We start from the raw sequence: 21,742 nt of genomic DNA on the forward strand, positions 1-21,742 counted from the left end.
AAGCACAACTCCCGAGATTCAGTTGTCAACTTTAAAACAAGCAAGATTTCACTGCTCACTGATTCAAAGTTGGGATACACACCGTAGGATAACAAAGTACCAAATGACAGAGCAGAGTTAAATGGCCAAACTACAGCAGAGATATGTGAATCAGTGAGTGCTGGTGTTTTGTTTAAGTAAATGTTACTTCTTCAGTCAAAGCAAAAATAAACTTAACTAATTATTTTTAGTTAATGACAAGCTTGCATAGAGGCAGTATATAAAAAACCATGACTTTATTAATAATGCATAGAAACTATAATAAAGACAACATAAATAAAATATATTTATTACATTTTGCCTTTGTATTTGTAATATACGCACATATGTAAAAGTAGAGTTCATCATGTCGATGCTTAAGCCATTATAGTAAGGTACTCTTCTTCCTTATTGACTGTAATTTGTCAACATGTATATATACGTATAGTCATTTATGATGCCATTATATATCCTTGTTGGTCAACTAAAATTTCAAACATTTTGATGAAACTCACTTGTCTTCCCATGAGTTAACTAAAAACACCTGCAGTGAGCTAACAGTTCACCTGAAAGCTTAATTTTAGTTGTCAACATGGTAATGAACCAGTTAAATCATGGAAAGGCTCTCATGAGCAAATGTCCAGGCGTGTTGGTGTGTTTCCTGTTTTGACAGTGGCTGCCATGTCTTAACAGGCTCTTAGGAGACAGCTACACCATGCACATAAGTACACCACTTATTGACATTGTGATCCCTTGCCTTGCATATTTCTTTTCTCAGGAAGGGCCTCAGGCCAATTATGCATAAATCAATAAAGTTCCTGTTCTGTTGAGTGGTGTTACAACGTAAGCGTGTATGTGTGTATGTCTCTCTGTGTGTATGTCTTGTAGAACAAGCAGTTATGGATGTAGGATACATAAAACATCACAATCAGTCCCTGATTAGCCACTTACTTTACAATGTGATCAATAACTTTGCAGGGAGACACACACCATCGAAACCATGGCAAATGCATCAACACACATCGACGGAGATCTCCTTCCTTGTCTCATTATGTCCGCCACCATGTGTGCTCAAACATTTAGTCGTGTGCTTCGGTGTAATTCCAGCGGTTTCACAGATGTCGTCTCCTCACTTACAGCAGATGGTAGCTGACTCTAATGGTCCAGGCTTATGTAAGGGACATTTATCAGTGCATCTGCAGCATGCTCGAGCACGTCTTACCAGACACACAACTCAACGAGAGGATAAATCTCACCAGAACAAGATTTTGTTTCAGGAGATCTCACAGTGCTAAAATTACAAAACTTTCAAGCAGCTTACAGTTGTATATAGAAACCTAAATACTATATTTCGACACTTACTTAACGTTTCATATTCCAATACTGTTCATATAAGTAATAAATTAAATTTCACACTCATTTGGCTTTAATTTAAGAGCTAAAATATAAGATATGAGGTACCATGACATCTGCTGTAACAATGCGCAAACACCAAGAGAAGAACCACATGGTATATAGACTATTTTGATAAAAGACATAGTAACAAATAAGAAAGCAAACTCTACCGAACAGCATGCCATTATCATTTCTTACAGTGGAATCGAGGGACATCTTTGGCGTAAGATGAAAGAAAACTGTGGCAACAGATGTGGCTGTTAAAAATACATTGAATGAGTCAACTGGGTACAATATGCCATATTGAATTGTACAGTATTACAGTCAAGAGAAGTCTTTGGAAATCGCTTGAAATAAACACTGTCACTGTGTCAACAGATGTAGCCATTAAAAATACATTTAAACAGCCGACCAATTACAAAGCAAGACATTTTTCATTGCTCTACACATGAGGGATGACTACTGGAGCAACACAGAAATATTTGCAGTCTAGCTCTTAAACATGTTCAAAGGTTGAATCTCAGAGCAAGCATTTTCTTTCATCATTTTTGCATCCATTGTGTGTTTACCTGAAACTGTTGTCTTTGTTGAAAAGGCAGCACAATCAGAAAGCTTAGAAATCCTAAGATAACAGATGGACGTGTGTGTGTGTTGTGCGGACAAGTTCTCATACTGCCATTTGCTATCAGTGAATAAGACAAATAAAGCCAGAATTAACATGTGAACTGCATGAAAATGGAGGATGTTGTTGCAGATTATAGATGGACAATCTAATGAAGTTACTAAAAACAATCTTACGTCTGTCTGTGTCGATTCTGGAAGCATCTAAATGCTGTTCGGGCTATTAATCTACAGAGAAGAACCAGGGAGACAAAATATGTGTGTTTCTCTAACTCTGTGTGTGTCTGATTCATGACCAGCAGGAAGTGTGTGCTACGCCACATTTTTCTCTTTGTAATTAACAGTAAATTGTTTTTACTGCTGGCACCATAATATCCCCTCTGGTTAGCATGACCAATGCTGTCACCGCTCAAGCATGCAGTGACTGACTGCTCTTCCTAATGTGCTTGAGTGTGCTGATAAGAAGCTTTGTTGCACTACATGATATCATTACTATATAACATGAAATACTTTTGTCGATGCCAATATTAACTTTTTGAGCTGCTATGTATTTGTGTTTTTGTTTGCAATATTTAAATTTGTTTACACCCCAGTCAAGCTCATTCTGCATGAAGTTGGCAAGCTTCTCTGGTATTATGTGCCTTTAAAGTTTTAACACATCCTTAAGTGATTCGCTAATGACGGCAAACAAGAATTACATACTGTTGGATATCGGATTCACTAAACACATCTGACAATACTGAATGTTTAAAAACTGAGTTAGCTGTAGATTCAGTCAAAAATATCAACTGATCTAATAAAACTCTGTGAAAGGAGATATCAATTTGAAGTCGGCTGGCGGATTGGTTGCTTTAGTCCAATCTGAAGTGTGAGGAGGTGGAGAAGTTTGATCTTTTTACAGATTATCTGTTTCATATTATACTGTCACAAAATAGTGACAGTATTAATAAATATGTAGAAATCATATTTTTAAAGTAGCCTATTACTAATTTAAAATAACTTTGACTTTGTAATTTGATGCCTTGAAATTGGACCTCTGTCTCTTTAAGAGGCTCCTATTCTTTCCAGCTCTACACCTTCACAACATCTTCACAACAATGTTTCTCATGATGCCGTTAACTATTAGAAGAGTTGGACTGAGAAATAGTTTGCGCTAAAAACTCAGCAGGTGTTTTCTAATTGCTGCTGCTGCTGCTAGTCTGGAGGAGCTGAGTGGGGGAGGTTAGCTCTGTGAGGCAGAACCAACTGGAGACTGCAGCTCCATGGAAGAGTTTTGAGGAAATATGCAGCACTTTGTGAGAACAAGCGTTTAGGCACCCCCAAATGGCTGCCACAGGAGATTCATCAAACATAAATGAAAGAATCAAAGCAGAATTCCAGTTATGTTTTTTTTTATGAGGAAGTCACATTATAACATGAAATAAAGCTCAAAAAAGTTTATTTTACATAATAGCCCCCTTTAAAGGCCCATCTTTTCCTTTAGGAAGGCATGAACCCTTAAATATGCATCAGAAAATACAACTGAGCTTGTGTCAAGGCGTCTTGTTGTACCTGCTGGTAAGGTCCGCCCCGTGCTTGGCAGACTCGTTATGCAGCCCATTCTTGCGCACAGTGTGACTGTGAAGTTGTAAGTGTGGTACGGCTTCAGTCCTTCTAATATGTGAACAGGCCGTGATGATGCTTCCATCCTATGCAAAACCTGAAAACAAGATAAATATTTAGAATCAAAAGTTCATACATAATGACAGTTAAAAGAATAACCATTCAAAAAAATTTATATATTTTTTTAATATTTGGACTAAAAAAGGTGTGTGTAAACCATCATATCTAATAGTTTTCATTGAAGAGCTCACCTGACTTACGACTGGAGGAGCATAGGGGTTGGTGGTTTGCTCAGTTACTAAGCTGACTCTGTACTCTGTGACTCGTCCCCTAGCAATGATGCCGTAGCCCTCAGTAGTATTCCACGTTACCCTGAGGGTAGAGGATGACAGTGCAGACACATCTGGAGGAGCCACAAACTCTGGGGCTGAAAATGGACACAATAACATTTCAACCATAAGTTACAGCAAAGTAGCAGGACAAGTAGGGAAGAAAAACACAGAAACCAAACATCTCATATTCTCTATCTTAGCTCTGGAAAAAATTAAGAGATCACTTAAAAGTATCAGTTTCTCTGATTATACGTTTTATAATTATTTGTTTGAGTAAAATTAACATTCTATGAACTACTGACAACATGATTCTGAAAATCCAAGCAAAACTGTAGTATTTATTTGCAGAAAAAGAGAAATGGTCCAAAATAACGACCTCATATAATGCAAAGAAAACAAGTTCATATTCATTTAGAAACAATACTAATGTTTTAACTCAGGAAGAGTTCAGAAATCAATATTTGGGGGAATAACCAGGAGGTTTTCAATGGGGATCAGTGCAGAGGGCTCTTAAGTTTATCCAGAGCAGTTCTGTTAATATTTTATAGTTTAAATAGGACATCACATTATGTTTTTTTAAACTGAGAATTCAGTAATTTCATTATACATACAACATGAGAACTTTCTAGCAAAGATAACATGGACAAATCATTGTGAACTCAGTGGTTTTGAGTGTTGTGCAATTCTATGGCTGTGATAACCACAATTACACGACAGATTAGAGAGGGAAATTCTTTATTTCACCATTGATGGCATCAAACTGTGAAATATGCTATGAAATGTGATTTATGGTCAACATAACCACTGTCATATCTCTGCCATCCACCCTGCGTATGTATGTGCTAAAACCCTGGCACACATTTCACATCTGAAATCGTGTTATCATATGCTTGTTATCCAGACACACAGCTGAGAGTGATGTTGGAGGCAATCATTTAGTCCTAATGAGCCATATCATCTCTTTGAAATTCAAATACCTTAATGAGTTCCCCCTCCCCCACATGCACTTTTTATTTCCTTTTCCATTTTTTTCAATCAATCTGACAGTTACCCTTCTTTCCTTTTTTTGTGTCTTTTTGCTGAATTTCTTAACTATTATCTTATTTCATTCTGTAAGCAGATGACTTATCCATAGTTTACACCTACTGATGCATATCTAGTGGACATTTGTCATGGTCTGACTTCTTTCTGAGTTCTTACATTAAGGTGGTGTAAAGAAGAAGCTCACATTGGAGAATTTATTTTTTATCTGGTCCAGGAATATTTTCTCATACTGTGCTTTCTCACAAATCAGCGAGTGTTCATGACCTTCTTCTGTCAAGAGAGAAACTTCTGCGTGGACATATTTCCAACTTGTAGAGTCTATACATAGTCATCTATCATCACAAGGTCACACTTGATGCCAAAATATTACTCAGATCAGTACTGAGCTAACACTTAGCTGGTAGTTTTACCTGCTGAGGTAAAGAAACTCTTAGCAATTGTAATGAGGAGGTTTTTTAAACACCATTTATAAAATGTGGTTTCTAAACAACAAATGAAAAAAGAACTGTTAATGTATTTGCCTTCCACCCATTCTGTATACTACATGCAAATCAATAACTATGTTTCATGTCTACTTTACGTATTGCTCTCTTATATCTACACAGAGAAAGCGAGCCCATTGAGCTCCAATATTAGAAAGTTACAGCAGTGGATACGAACCTCCCTCCAAGGTGTGTGCTGTGGTCCATTTTGATGTGACATTTCCAGCACTGTTGATGCTTACAACTCTTAGTTGATAGGCTGAAAATGCCTGCAGACCCTCTATAATGGTACTACTTTCAGGAGGGGGCAACATAGTCTTTTTGGTTGGATTTTGTTCTGGGAGGACGCTTGGATCCAGCCAACCAGAGCTGGAGAAAACTCTTGTCTCGGAGGTAAATGCTGAGACGTTCTTTGACTCCAGGGGTCCACGGAGAAAGAGCTCATACTTGGTGATAATACCTGTGCCAGGAATAAAGGAAAATCAAATCAGTATATTAAACATTAGTAATAATGATGCCATGCTTCCAAATATTAAGATCCTACTTTCTACGCTGCCTGGACAGTCACAAGACGATCACACCGGAACAATCTTCAGTCAGAGGATATTTCATTACAAAACTGACTGCTAACCAGAGACCCTTCCTGTCCAGCACCATCCACTAGTTTTTGAAGATACTTAAGATTCTTGGATGATAAAAAGATATATACTTTTATTCTTCTCCATCCACACCATCTTAACCAGTAAAACTTCAAGGCTGCCAAAGACAATAGTACTGAGTTCGGCTCAGAGAAATAAAAGAGAGACGACTTGTTTTTAAACCAATAATAGAAAAAGGTGCAACAATAAAAACAACTAATGTGAGTTCAGGGTGCAGTTGTGAGGGATATGATCAATAAGAGCAAAAAGACAAGAGATGAAAACAGGGAGAAACTCAGGTTTTACAGCTTTGTTTGACACTGAGCCTTAGAGCTACTACAAAGCTCTCTGGATTTACCAAAGACACTCTCAGTTCAGTGTGTGTGTTGAGAGTGTGTGGGTGTTTATGTGTTTGTGTTGTTCCTATTCAGTGTGAACAAAGAATGCAAACATCCCTATTACTGGATAATTGTTTGTGTTTCCTGAAATTACACAGGTCTGTCTTTTTTTCTTTTTTTTCTCCCAGTTGTTCACAGTGATAGACAATGTTTGGGGTTGGTCTGTATTCTGTAGAAAAAAATAAAGGAACTCAATACAAAGTAAGCACAGAAAGACATGGAAGTATACCATTGGGCTGACTTGGAGGAGCCCAAGAAGCATGCAGTGTATGAGGTCCAGTAGCAGTGATGCTGGGAGCAGACTGGTTTTGTGGTGGTGCAGTGGCTGTCAGAAAATACAGTGGAGGGCTAGAGGTGCAGCCCCCAGAAGAGCAGGCCTGGAGATTAGAACAAAACCTTATTTTAATTTTAGTAGAAACAATGCTCAAGTTATGGCCAGATTTAAATAGGTAAAAATATTGCACATGGTTCCTGGGCATGTCTACCTCCAGTGTTGCAGAGTACTGTGTGAAGGCCTTTAAATTTCTTGCTACAGCCTCTGTAGATAAACCTATGTAGTGAATAACCGGCTCTGCTTTATCAGATGACTCCACTGATGATAGCACAAACCTAAAAAAACACAATTAAAGATGATATAATCAAGTTTTGCATTTAGTTTTATTATTATATGGTGGCATTCTGTTAAATTCAAGTGCAATGGTGGCCAAATGGGCAGCTGAGAATATATGAGAATATTTAAGCTGCACAGACACCAAGTAAACATGTAGACAGTTACTTTACAATATGAGCACATTTTTGTTCGATATTTTTCCAGTCTCACTTGCCTCATTTCCTTTTGCCAGTTACTCCGCACCTCTGTTCACTACAAAATTTCAAAATCTATCCTAATCCTTCAAATGTCATTTGAACTTTAAGTCCAAAACATTACACAGACTATAACAAGCTGTGAAGCATCCATTTAAAGTGCTCTTTCTTTAAATACTCAGTCATTACCTTTCGACTGGGCCTGTATCATTTCTTGGTATGCTCCAGTTAAAGCTTGCACTGGTTGGGCCTGGTCGTCCAAGGAGGTTTAAATGAAGCTCTTCTCCAGAAGGTGCAGCCCCTAAAGTCTGGTACGAGGCTGAAGCACTTGTCGTCTCACCAGCTACATTCGCTGTTATGAGCCAATAGGAGTAGTTGGTAAAGGGTAACAAACCAACGTCCACAAAGGATTCAAGGCCTTAACCAAAGAAAATGAAATCAAGTCAGAATGCACAATACAGCAGGATTCATGTCATGAAAATAAAATCAGGGAAAACAAAACCTTTGAAAAGCTGTGTTGGTACATACTGAAAGGAAAATGACTCTGGATGGTATGAAGTGACTGTCCATCCCTCATGAGGGTGTAGTTGAGTCTATGTGAATTTGGGGAATCAGGTGGATGCCAGGAAAGATGGATTGATGAGTAACTAAGAACTGAGCCAATTGGTGCAGGCTGCTGTGAAGGAGCTGAACAAAAAAAACAAAACAAAAATTAGAAGGAACCAGAGAAACAAGCAGGATTTGAATCATTTTATTAATTCCAAAAACCAGTGAACTGTATTAATCAAAGTAAAGTCTGATGATACCCACATTTGCTGCATCCAAAAGGGTTCTCAGGATCAAAATGACTTGCTCCAGGCTGGCAAGAATCACACTTGTCTCCAGTTACCAGCAGCTTACACACACACACTCCTGTGTCTGGATCACATGAACTATTGACACTGCCCTCTGGATCACATGTACAAGGCTGGCATCTATTTATGAAAAAAATGGGAAGCAATAGTATGAGGAAATATCTCCCATTCAATAGGGAATGAGTGAACTTTAATGGCTCATAGAGCGTTCTGTTGAAGATAACGTAGTTCCTTCTGCCTGAGTGAACTCTTCTCAGACTTTTAGGAGGTTAAGGAAGGTTTCTTAGTGAACAAAAACTTAAAACCATCTAAGTTGTCTTTGACATTCCACGTTGCTCACACAAATTACTTTTTTCCTCCAAAAACACTCCACACCCAAATCCATAGAAAAAGTGCAGCTTTTCCGCACATCCAAACAACCTCATTCATGCACAACAATAGAATGGGAATTGTGCAAAAATTTATTTTACAACATCCAAATCAATCAAGTGTGTTTACAATTATATGAACAGCACATAACTGTTGTGCTGTTCCCTTCCATTGTCATCAGTGCTTGCTTTATTTATGATAACGTTGACGATTAAGGCTTGACGATAATGAAAAGCCAAAAGTTAGAGTCTCAGAATATTAGAATATGGTGAAAAAATTAAATCCAGGAAACTCATGGTGTCATATCCTAATCAGCTAATAAACTCAAAACACCTGCAAATGTTTTCTGAAACTCTAAATGGTCTCTCAGTCTGGGACTTTAAAGTATATTTTCTCTTAAGATACTTTACTTTTGGTGTTAAATAAGTAGCCTAAACTGAATTACAATTTTGACTGAGGAATCATAACATTGTGTGATGTTTGTAGGACTCAAGATTAGTTACTGCAGGGTTCTAAAACAACCCCTCTATAGACGCTGTGGGAGTAGTGTGGAAGAGTCCTGGAGCCAAAAACTAAAAAGTAAATACATTATTAAATGTGTCTTCAAGAATGTGTAAATGTTTAAAGATTACTGTGTGTGTGTGCTTGAGAGTGAGAAGTGCCGGGTCATCTCCTTAACACTGTGAGGGAAACCCTAACCACCATCTATCCCACCCCATAGCTGTGATATTAACTTCAAACCCCATCAGTCGTCTAAGTGTATGTCCATTTGTGGGACTGCATGTATTTGTCTGACGGTGTCTGAGTCTAGGTCACTGGTTTGGTGTTACCCCCGCAGGGCCAGGACAGTGGGTGAGCATACGGCCACCCACCTTACACCTTTACAGACACACGCAAACATGTGGCACAGTGTGTGTGTTGGAGAACATTTAGCACACCAGTCTGGCAAACTGAATCGGTATAAACCATGCTACTGTCACCTACACACAAACATTATTGATGTGTGTTTTTATTCGCTGCATACTGTACGTCTCTCTCTCTCCCTCCCTCCTTCACACACACACACACACACACACCCACGCACACGCACACACCAATGCACCTTCTTTATTGCTGTGTGAAAAGCCACAGCCTCGTAAAGAGGCGCAAATTTGTCCTGCCAACTGGTGCACCGACACGGATACACACGCTGATACAGAAAGTGCCACAGTGACTCGACCTTCACTCCCTTTCCCAAGGAGAAACACCAACATTGCACCCAGCCTTCCTTTTATCAATGAGCCTAAAAGTGGAGTGTTTGTGTTTTTATGTTTTTTCATGCCATTAGGGAGAACCATTAATGCACATTAAATCACATTTCAACATGAAATTTAGGGCATATATAGAATAAATTGAATATTTTCACATTCCTAGTAGTAGTAATGGCCTAAGTCTTTTTTTTTTTTTGCAAAAAACATCACTACCTCTTTACTTCCAAAAGATGAGATAACAGAAAAAAAACAGCTTTGGCAAAGAATGACCTTAGTCATAATTCTAGGAAGAATAATATGTTATAATTCTTTTAAACATCTTATAATCTTGTTTATACAGAATTTTAAACAAACTGTCTTGCAAAAGTATAAACACTCAAACTTACAGGGGTTAGCAAAAAGTTGTGCATAATAATGCACAAAGCTGAAGTGGTGAAATGTTTCATTAAATTAAGTATTCTTTTGTAGTAGAAAAATGGTTTTCCAGGTAAAAAAAAAAACATCGTTAATTAAATCTGATGCATGTCTTATTCTAAACCATCTCCATCCTTCTTCACAGCTGAGAGAGCTCAGCCACAGCCTGATGTCATCTCTAATTAAGCCACACCAGAAACTAAAGCTATCAGACAAGGTCAGCTAAAATACGCATCAATATACCAATGTACACACACAGAGTGGACAACTGGTCAAACAGTTTGTGGTCAATCCATCTACTATGACACCTTGTTGAGTGTGTGTGTGTGGATCAGTTTAATACTGTGTCTAAAGTGAACAGTTATTTGTGGATGAGTGTTTTAAGCTGTGTGAGCATGTGAGATGGCCTGCAGGTAGCAACATGAGCAGCAAAGGTCAAAGCAGTTCTTAACTCATGTAAGTCATCTATCTGCTCACCTTTCTGCAAACTCTCCTTATAGGGACTGCACCTGGAGGCACTCTATGAATAGCTGCATAAATCCATGAGTTTCTTTAATGCAGAAAAAAAATAATTGGGAAGGGGGGAAACTTTCTAAGATATACAACTGATGGGACATCAGGTAGCTCAGTGATGGAGCAGATTCACCAAACTAAAGTAGCTTTTATTCAACTACTACTAAATAAAGGCCACCAGTGAAGGCAAAAATGTGTGAGAGGGATTGTGTTAAACCTACCTTCCCAGACCAGGATTAAACCCAAAGAACATCTCACGACATTGGTCACAGCGTCTTCCTCCCACTGAGCGATGAGCGCAGACACACTGTCCATTCTGGCTCTCACAACTAAGCTGCATTGCTCCCATAGGATGGCAGTCACACTCCAAACACACACCGTGATCTGGAGCGAGGTAGAAACCTGGACAGAAATAAATGAAAAAAATAATAATAAAATTAAATTGATGCACTTCATGTTTGCAACCAAACATGCAGTACAGTATTTTTGATGAATGAATGCAAATTGTTTATATATATATATATATATATATATACACACACACGTTATCACGCAGCACAAGTCTTACAATAATGCAAGGGTAAATGATTCTGAATGCAGCTTAATACAATTTGAAGCAACCATTTATGCTTTTAGTCATAGTTAATAAAATGTGTTGTTTGCCATTTATCTGTAATAAAATTTAACACAGAACCAATAAAAGTGTCTGAGGTTACATTAGGCACTCCACATTTCAAAGCATAAATCAATAGAGATAATTTTTCTCAATGCCTGTGAGCTGATAAATACATTAAATATTCTGTTAGCCACTTAGGCAGGTGTTACCTATTAAATGTGGACCATAAGCTGGCACTGCAACAACAGAACTATTTAAGTATTACTGTTCAAATATATGGAAGTGAACACATTATGAGAGAACATAATCAAAATATAAATATAAATATACAACACTGACTGCATTCAATGTGAATATCTTTAAAAATTGTCTCAAAACGTCCACCATCACAAACGTGTTGCTGCTTTTATCATTCAAAACCAATCAGATGGACAAAAGTAGCTGTGCTCATAAAAATCTTACAAAAAAAACTGACATTCAAAAGGCAAAACAAAAAATGCACAAAATGTGAAAATGCCTATATCCACACACACATATCAAACGGAAACCCAACACCTGGAACGTTTTTTGTTCTTAATTTCTGACGCAGAACTTTCATAACACTTTCATAACAAAACCTTAACCTGTTAGGAGTTATGTCTTTTCTTCGTTTTGTTAACTCATTTATCACCTGTCAGTTATTTTAACTCACCAGGTCGGCAGCTACTGCAGTCCTTTCCATGTCGTGATGGGATACACACACATTGCCCCGTGGCGCTGTCACAGGTTGACCCTGTCACTGTTCCCCTGGGGTCACAGATACATGGCACACAGCCCTGAGACAAACCTTCTGACAAAGATAAAAACAAGCCGTGTTATTTGACTGGTAAAGACCAACCAGAACTACTAAAACATTTTGACTGATAAAGGTCGGACAGAATCATTTTCTTACTCTCAAGGTCTAAACTTCTGTTATAGTAGTTTTGGACGCAGCTGGTACAGTGGGCACCCTCTACTCCTTCCTTGCAGGGGCATTGTCCGGTCCTCCTATCACACACACCCTCTGGCACGGTTCCACGACTGTCACACACACACGGCAGGCAGCCCAGGCTGTTGCGCTGCTCCAGGGTGTGGTAACCATGACGGCATGAATCACAATGATGGCCCTCTACATGTTCCTGGAAAAGCAATGTTGGGGGAAAAAAAGATGACACGAAGATCAAATAATACTGATCATAAATGTGGAAGTTTAATGCATTTTGGTGTATTAGCTTCCCTTTACTCTGATTTATTGCTTCAAATTTCTTGTCACAGTTTTAAACTTACGTTTAGCCAGAGTTGTGTATAAAAATCCTTGTCCTTGTTTTTTGTAAATCTTAGACAATGAATCTTACACATGCAGCTTTTCATGTAGTATGACTGATTAGAATCTAATCCCAAGAAGTCATTGGAAATAAAGATAATCTCTTTGAAAACAGATGAAACTATTTGTTCCCAAGCAAGTGCCATTCGCAGGTGAAGACCGTCCTTTCAAGGAGTGTAGAGTCATGTTATTTGTGTGATACATTATTTAAGGCTGTCAGTGTGTGACATAAAAGCGCGCGATAAGAATACAGGTATATAAAAAAAGATAGGTGCACCTCATCAGGTTAGAATATCCTCAAAGTTTTCTCTTTTTTTTGTGATTCAATTTGAAACGAGAAACTCATTCGTTACAGAGATTCATTACACAGACTGATATATTTCAATATTTTTCTGAAAATTTTCAATTTTATAGCTGATGGAACCCAAAGATTCTGTTTCTCCAAAAATTTGACCACAAGATCAAAACACAACAGGGATTTTAAAGACACAAAGTTATGTTACGATGTTACACAACGATTAAGAAACCTGCTGACATGAGACTTGTCTGGCCTCCAAAATGAGGTTTACATAGTGCTCTTTCCAAGGACATCAAGTGAACACTGGGTGGAAGAAATAAAACATGGTGCAAAAAATAAGAAAAGCAGCGGATTTACGTTCAGCCCAGAAAGATTCCAGAGCAAATCTCACTTAAAATGGAAAGTCACGAGGTCAGGGCTGTGGCAGAGACCAGTGCTTCAAGAGCTGCCACATTCAGGACACTGTGTTGTGATAAACGGACTGTTGTTTAGTGGTTCGCAGTTGCATTTTTTTGTTGAATTTTTAAATCAGTGTCCCAGAGACCAGAGGACGAGCAGAGAGGCATGAAATCCAAGCTGCCCGAGGTTCAATGTGAAGTTTGCAACAGTGATGATTTGAGGAGCCTTGTCTTCTGCTGAGGTTGGTCCATGGAGGTTAAGTGGAGCCTTTTGCAGAGAAATATTGCAGCACTTCTTGCTTCTCTGCTGTTGAGCTTTATGGAGATGCTAATATTCTACTGTTGCACCAGCTTAATGTGCCTGAAGCACCAATGTTGAATGACAGTGGTATCAATATCAGCAGAACCAGAGGCTGGTGAGTTTTCATGTCATTCTGTACTGCATACTTTGAGTCAGCTGGCATAATAATTTTTTTATTGATCTTAGGTAGTTTTATGAAATGGTATTCCTCGTAACTTTCAATAGGAGTAAAGAATAAACATTTGAGACACATGCCTCTGGATGGATCAGATATATTGTAATAAGTCTTGACATTTTAAACTTGCAACAATAAATATATTTTTTTCATTTTTATTCTAATGTACTGTGATCCATCCGTACATACCTTACACACACACTGGCCCGTGTGCGGATCACAGTTCCTCCCAGGCACCGTCCCGTTACGTGAGCAGTTGCAGGGGGCGCAGGATCCCTCCAGTCGTAAGCCATACAGGCCCCGGCCGCATGAGTCACATCGTTGGCCTCCCACCCCAGGCTTACACTCGCACTGCCCCCCACTGGGCTCACAAAACGAACTGAGGGAACCCAAGGGGTCACAGTCACATGGGATGCAGCCATCTGGGTGGGAAAGGTTCCAGTATCCAAACTCACAGCGGTCACATGACAGACCTGGATATGAGAAGAAGAAAAAGAAGAAGGAGAAAAAGAAAAAGAAAAAGAAGTGAGCTTCAGGAAGAATAAAAATACAAGCTTCTGTTTTTGTTCATTTACCGATTATTGAAGAGCCCCTCTCTTTGTGCAGGTGTGTGTGTGCGAGTGTGTGCGTGCGATTCAGAGAGCAAGAGAAATGGTGGGTGAGTGAATAAAACTGCCATCATTAGGGCCAGGCCCTCTGCTCATGATGGATCACTCACCTCAGGCCAAAACACTTAATTTTACCGAGCAATAAATAAATAAATAAATAATTTAAACGCTTGTACAAGAAAAGAATAGAGGAAGAAAAAAGGGGAAAAGGAGGTACAATAATGAGATATAAAAAAAAAGTTATTTCAATACCAATACTAAAACATGCATTAGCTTCACCTCCCAAACACTTAATAACCTCATCCTGTTTTAAAGCGTAAGAACAGAAACTATTTTACGTTAAAGAAAATGTTCTTTTCATTAGTACGGGCAATTAATTAAGAAATGAACTCGTATTATTCCTTAACTCTCTGTGCTTCTCTTATTTATATTTAATCATCAAACAGCAGTAAAAATCAATTTTATGCCAAAAGAGGTTTGATAGCCGCGAAAGCAGTGTGAAGCTTTAAGGCCAGTTAAACTATGATATGCAGCGCGAGTGTGTGCAGGGCTTATTTGAATATGCCATACGTATTCTATGACAGGCAATCTGTCCCTAAATGGATGCCTGGGGGCAATGCAGTCACCGCAGTCGTTTATGAGGGAGCACGTGTTCATATGTGGGTGGCTATGGATGTGTGGGTGCACACAGAGATTAATGGAAACATACCGGTACGTCTGTGTTAGCGCACATGTCCAACACTTGTGTTTCTCCTGACCTGTCCACTTTGATGATTTTATAGATTTGGATGTTTTTTTTTTCTTCATGGGTCATAATTAATAGTTCAGTAAAGATATATTTACTGAATGTGTTTTGTGACATCCAAACGCTCAGCATAGTTTATTATGTGATAAGTAGACTGAGACTTAATAACGCAATGATACTTTTAGTGATTAAAAATCAAATCAAAGCCCAATGAGTGGAACTCGTTAACTAGACACAATTATTAAACTATTACCAGCATTTTCATTACAATTTATTTTATTTTTAAGTAGTAAAAAAATATATAACCTGCCGATCTGCTTTTTTAGAAAATTGACTTTATATATTGAAATAAACTCTTGAGGTAATAACCAAAAGGACGAATGGTCAACAAAAAATAAACGGTAATAATTTAGGAGAAATTATTACCGTTTATTTTACTGATATTAGATCAGAACAAAACCTATGCGTTTTGCCTCAAGATGCCCCTGTGAATGTGTGTGTGTGTGTGTGTGTGTGCGTGTTTGCGTATGTGTGTTTCAGTAACATGGCCAAGCTTTTTATCAGGAGCCAGCTGGTTAACAGGCTCATGCATCACCATTTCAAACACTATTATGAACACACTGCACTCTGGCACCTTGTTATGAGCGTACAGTTTTCTGCATGTGTGTATCTGCGTCTGTGTGCACACATTTCAATCCCATCCTTCAGAAGCGAGCCTGCCATTGCTCTACACAAAGTATCAGCTTGGCGGTAATAAATTGCCATAATCAAATCTCATTTCTGAAAAATACCTGTGGGAGCAACCAAACAAACAAGGACAGAAAAAAATGGGTCTTGTAAGAAGAAGTGTGAAGAAATACAAGAAGCTGCTGCAGTTTGTTTTAATCAACTTGGCACTGAATTAGAGAATTAAACACCAGCTAAGTCCTTGATGGCATACGCGCACATACATGTGCATGTACTGAGACAAACACGCAGACATTTTTGTGTACAAACACTCCCATAACATACAACAAAGGGTTAGGGAGAAATAAATGAACTTCAACACATGGTCACATCCATCTCTTACAAAAACACACCAATGCTGCACATGCACACACTCACGTGCACAACATGGGCCCTTGGTAGCAAGGCTTAGCAATAAGCATGATGCGGTGAGTTGAGAAGAGCTGCTGGCCAGTTTTGCATTTCATACAAGCCTGGTCTTCAAAGACACACAGGGGATAGGAGTGAAACCATTTATCAAGAATAGCGGCACAACGGCTAGAAGCACCACTAACAGAAAAGCTTGTTTATTTGGGCTTCCACGGCACTTAGGGATGTGTGTGTGTTCAGTGTGTGTATACTCATGCTTCTTTTATAATGTGCACCCAGTGTACAGATTTTTGCTTGTGAGCACTTCAATGAAACCCATATGGATTAATTAGGGCAAACTTGTTGGACAATTAAAGAGAGTAGAAAGGAAATTTACTATTGCTTTGTGGCCAGCATCAAACCCCATTGGGCAATAAAAATGCTACTGTTCAAATTTATTAAGGAAATGCATTGATAAGTCAGTTGGCTTTGTGTCGTATTACATAGACAAACTTTCATGTAGTCATTTTGTGTTTTATAGGCAAATTGTACGAGATGGAACGATTCAACGTAGTCAATAACTGAAGTGGAAGAAAACTAGTACATTATTTACAAAGATTTTATTTTGAAAAATGCAGCTTGCATATTGAATCATGGCTGAGTGACTTTTAAAAACAAGAGCTGTGCTGGAAACAAGTCCATCTTGTTTCCAGTGCATGCTGAAATCAAATGAAGATTTGAAATCGTTTAAAACTTCGTCACCTATCCCGTTTGTGGTGCTCATGGATTGGATCTCAAGGAGTAGTGGAGCACTGTAGGTGGTCTTATTCAAGAACTTCGAGGTCTCAACTTCTGTTTTCACAAAGGATGTAGGTCTGAAGGTTTCTTCAGTTCATCCCCCTCATAATCCACTGCAGCTGATCACAGCTGAGTGAGAAGCTGGGATGAGAGTCGGCTCCATTAAGTCCGAGGCCACGGTTCTCACCCCAAAAAAGGTGAACGGTTCCCTTTTATTAGCATACGTTTGTTAGCATAAGGTAGAATTTTTAGAAAAGCAAAGTGGTATAATACAAAAAGTTTATTGTCTTTGACCTTCACAATTGCATTTTATTTATTTCAACTCAGACTCCTAAAATGACTGACTCCAAACCTGCATTGTGGGTCTGAAGCCCTCTTCATCTGTGTTGAGTCTTCTTTGATACACAAACACAGGATTTGTTTTGCAGAATTTTTCAAACATTTACCTGTGACATGGGGTTTACACAGACACTGCCCTGTGTGCTGGTTGCAGATGGAAACTGCTCCTGTTGAGGTGGTCATGGTGCCTTGGTCACTACAGTTGCAGGATGTGCAGCCGGTTGGATTTGTGGCATTGAGACCAAACCAACCAGGCAAACAGTGAGAGCACTGACGGCCTGTTACTGCAGCCTTGCAGTTACACTGTCCTCCAATCTTTACATGAGACACACCGTGAAAGACACAGAGATATGAAGAAGAAAATGTGGTCAGTCGTTCAGTTTTAAAATCTCCCAAATCAACAAGTTGCCATAACATTACTTTGAAGTTCAGCATGTGTCAGTGTTTACCTGGGCACACTCAGTGTCACCTTCGATGGTTCCGGCAGCATCGCAGTCGCAGGACTGGCACACATGAGCGGAGGTTGGATCAGAGTCCTGCAGCCTGAAGAATCCACCTACACAGCGCTCACAGTTCTTTCCTAATTTGAAGAGGGACAAAGTGTATAAAGTAGAAAAGTTAACAGACCTCCTGAACAAGATGTGGAAGGTTAAAGATTAAGCTGTATTCAAACAGCAGATGGCTAGTGCAACACACAACTATTACAGCCTATAAACTGGTGGGGGTCAAGAAAGGGAGGAAAGTTATTCTTGGCAACTTGCAGATACAAGCATGGAAATTCATATTATTTACTGTTTTTATGTGTAAAGACTTTATTTTAATTAGTAATTTTCCTTTTGGCAAATGCTAATGTAAATAAACCACATATCTATCAGAGAAGTGTTGCTAGTTATATGATGCACCCACACTTTGTTCTTTATAGCTACAAATATAAACAGGGATTGGCTGAAAATGATTGTTTCTTCTGATAAAACTGAATGAATTATGCATCACATTTACTAGATTATATAGTCATTAGCTTATAGCTCATTTTTTTCAGTCTATAAATAACTTCTGCCTACAAGAGAGCACCTGAGGTGTTGTGCATGCAGTGGTCACAAACTCCCCCTCCGCCTCGATAGTGCTCGTCCGGATGCTCATCAGCCAGGGCGTCATAATGACAAGAGACGGCGTGGCCATAACACTGACAGAGTCGGCAGTTCATAGGCTGGAGCTGATCACCTGACCTGAAGGGTTTGTCGTTGTAGAGTGGTGCACAATGTTCACACTGAAAAACAAACAAACAAAAAATAAGGTTTAAGTAAAGAAAACCAACGTCACCTTTCCATTTCCAAATTGCAAAAGTCTCAATAGTTACATTACACACGTTAAATGATTGAGTGCATGAAATAATAAATTAGTAAACAAATACAATTATTATTCTTACTCAAATAAGCTGGGGTCAGAGTTTCTAGGTCTTAAAAATTAATACTGATGAAAATCCAGACACTGTTGAAGCAAAATACCTTCTGCTTGAGGAATAACTGAGCTGATCTAAAAACACAAAAACTGCTATCTCATTTTAAACACGATTACATCTCACAGCAATACATTTTACAGTGGATTCCTGTAATGTTGTATTATTGGATTTAAAGACACTGCAGACCATATCGTCATCTCAAGGATGGAGGAGTTCAAACTACTAATAAAGAGAGAAGCAAGACCAAAAACTAGCAAATTCTGTTAAATATTTCACTGCTTTATAAAAATTGAAGAAATAATGACAAAGAGAAACTCAGGTTCCCCTCTTAAAGCAAATAAATTGAGAACATAGACTCAGAGTTTGTTCTGAACACCCCCAAGGTCTACATAAACAAACTAGTGGGTGGGGAATGTATTAAGAAACAGGGGAAATGTTAAGCAATGAAATAAAACAATAATAAAAAATAAATCAATGAGCACTGTAAATCTTAATCTAAAAAGCACAATGCGTCTCAGTAGAAAACACAAAGCTATTCACCATATTATTATGAACACACACACACACACACGCAAACAGCAAAGGGACCTGACGTCTAATGAGGATAGGCTTTGCAGCAGCTACCGCTTTTACACAGTCACACTTTCATGTCAAAATAAACATACCAAGGTGTGTGTGGAGGGGAGGGAGGAAAAGTGATGTAGAAATGCATTTTTTTTGTAGCAGAAAACAGCAGCAAGTACAAGTCCTTTGATTTTGTTCAGCAGTCAGTACAAATTATGGTGGACAAGGGGGGCATCAAATGGCAGGATTAAAAATGTATTAAAAAACACAGGAGTTCTTCCCATGTGTGACACATGCAGACCTGCACAGGGCCTATTATGTATGACACACAGACGAGGGGGTGTGCAGGAGGTGAAAGGAGGAGGGAGAGGGTTGATGGTGACTGGAGGAAGGTGGTGCAATTTGTGATTTAGAGAGGGAGGAAAGGAAGTAGGAAAAATTTAGAATTAATGTAAAAAAAATAAAAGGCAACAAGAGTAAAACATGAGCGTAAGTAAAATAAATGTATTTGTACGTTTTTGAGGATAAACAGACAATAACAAATGCAGTGAAACAATAAGATAAATAAAATCAACAACATTTTTTTTTTTACATCACCTGTTTGAAGCTATGCCGGTACTCATCAAAATGCATTCAACAAAACATCAGAGCATCCGCCATGCTGTTCAAACCATTTCTGTGCCATTTTAGGTGGATGTTTCGGGTCATCGACTCAATGAAGGCTTAGTTGTCTTGTAGATGGGGGGGAAAAAAAACTTAAATTTCGCTGCATTAATTTTACCTCCCGCATTTCTAAACCATGCAGAGTCCACTGCCAATAAGCATCCCCACAACACTATGCTGCCACCTCCATGCTTCACAGTGAGGATGATGTGAAGCTTCAGCGTAGTCATCCATGTGTGCATCAATAAGTCTTGATTGCCTGTGATCCTGTCACTGCTTCACTGCCGTTAATTCCTAGAACCACATTTGGTAGATACTGACCACTGTAGACTGGCAAACACAACAGCTGCAAGTTTGGAGATTCTCTCATCCAGTCATTTAGCCTTCAAATCCTTATGGCTGCCCGATTTTCCAGCTTCTAAACCTTCAGCTTTGAGGATAGTATGATGGAGAGGCTACCTGTCACTGGTCAAAAATGCAGGAGCGTTATCATAGAAAAAAAACATGTTTAAATAAAACCTGTGGTGTGAAGAAGCAGACGACTCAAAGTTGATTAAATCTTGACAAAAAATAAAACACAGAAACGGAAAGAAATGTATAAAGACCAACATCCTTAAGAGTACAAACATAATTCAGAACTGCCAGTATGTTCATGTTTACTCTGTCATGTTTCCTGCTCTTCTATGTGACATAATGTTTGGATGACGTCCATCTCCTGGCATACCTTCAACAACAGAGTCTGTGAGTTTCACCATGTTTTTTTGCACTTTAGCATATATGTCCTCTTTCCGGGCTGTGGGTCTCTTTTCTGATATGTTTCACATGTCACTGATACTTCTTTTCACGTCTAAAGTCAAAGAATTGTCCCTATATGCTCACTGATTAATGTGCCAAATATAGTAGAGTCCAGAAGCAAAATAGTTTTCCTATTCAAGTCTATTTCCATATTTCTAGCCTTTATCCTTTTTTCTAACACACCTCTTTCAGAAAAACAAGTCATTCTGTACATCTCTCCCATCTTTCCATCTCTCCTCTTCCTCACCCCCTCCTGTCTCCACTGTCCCTCAACTGCTTGTTCTCATAGTCACGGTGACTATGTGAGCTGAAAATATTACCATACCAAATGAAAGACAGAGGGGTTTTTTCCCCTTTCTTCTCTTTTCTTTTCATACAACATTGCTTTACCTTCCCTCCCTCCCTGCCTGCTAATTAGTCGAGGGACTGGTGTTTGGGAGTTAAAAGAAAAGTGTGCGCGTTCATTCTACTCATACAAAAGGTTTTGATGGCGCTCCATCATCTACATGCTGCAACAGAGCAAAAAGGAGGACACATAAAGAAGATTGAGTTTGTGCAGTTTTAATTCGGTTTTCTCTTATTTGCGCTTGGTCGCTTTAAGCTATATTAAGAATTAAAAACAGCTTCTTTTTTTTCTTGGAGTGAAAGAGTTGCTCTGTCAGTGCTGAAATGTGATTCTACACACTCATTCCTAAATCTGAAAGAATGTTCTTTTTTCATTTCATTTTGTGGTGTGAATACAGTGCTGGTTTGCCCATTTTTTTCTATTCAAATCAATTGTATTTTAAAGATAACCAAGTAAATATGAAAGGCAGCTTTCAAATTATGATCTG

At 38.7% G+C, this 21,742-nt stretch overlaps 1 protein-coding gene across 3 annotated transcripts in view; it reads right to left on the reverse strand.

Annotated features, from left to right (window-relative positions):
- The window catches only part of ush2a (Usher syndrome 2A (autosomal recessive, mild)), a 193,622-nt gene that overhangs the window by 136,195 nt on the left and 35,685 nt on the right, over positions 1–21,742 (reverse strand). For all 3 annotated transcript variants that reach the window (XM_081605303.1, XM_081605301.1, XM_081605302.1), the window contains exons 13-27: positions 18,500–18,695; positions 17,878–18,008; positions 17,536–17,743; positions 14,054–14,337; positions 12,282–12,507; positions 12,042–12,179; positions 10,956–11,136; positions 8,145–8,308; positions 7,863–8,021; positions 7,524–7,752; positions 7,016–7,139; positions 6,760–6,907; positions 5,673–5,954; positions 3,888–4,063; positions 3,586–3,733 (exon numbers count right to left, since the gene is read on the reverse strand). In XM_081605303.1, the coding sequence (XP_081461429.1) occupies positions 3,586–3,733; positions 3,888–4,063; positions 5,673–5,954; positions 6,760–6,907; positions 7,016–7,139; positions 7,524–7,752; positions 7,863–8,021; positions 8,145–8,308; positions 10,956–11,136; positions 12,042–12,179; positions 12,282–12,507; positions 14,054–14,337; positions 17,536–17,743; positions 17,878–18,008; positions 18,500–18,695 (2,794 nt within the window). The remainder of the gene's footprint in view (positions 1–3,585; positions 3,734–3,887; positions 4,064–5,672; positions 5,955–6,759; positions 6,908–7,015; positions 7,140–7,523; positions 7,753–7,862; positions 8,022–8,144; positions 8,309–10,955; positions 11,137–12,041; positions 12,180–12,281; positions 12,508–14,053; positions 14,338–17,535; positions 17,744–17,877; positions 18,009–18,499; positions 18,696–21,742) is intronic.

Source organism: Poecilia reticulata, chromosome 3 (assembly GCF_904066995.2).
Source record: "Poecilia reticulata chromosome 3, P_reticulata-male-v2, whole genome shotgun sequence".
NCBI lineage: Eukaryota > Metazoa > Chordata > Actinopteri > Cyprinodontiformes > Poeciliidae > Poecilia > Poecilia reticulata.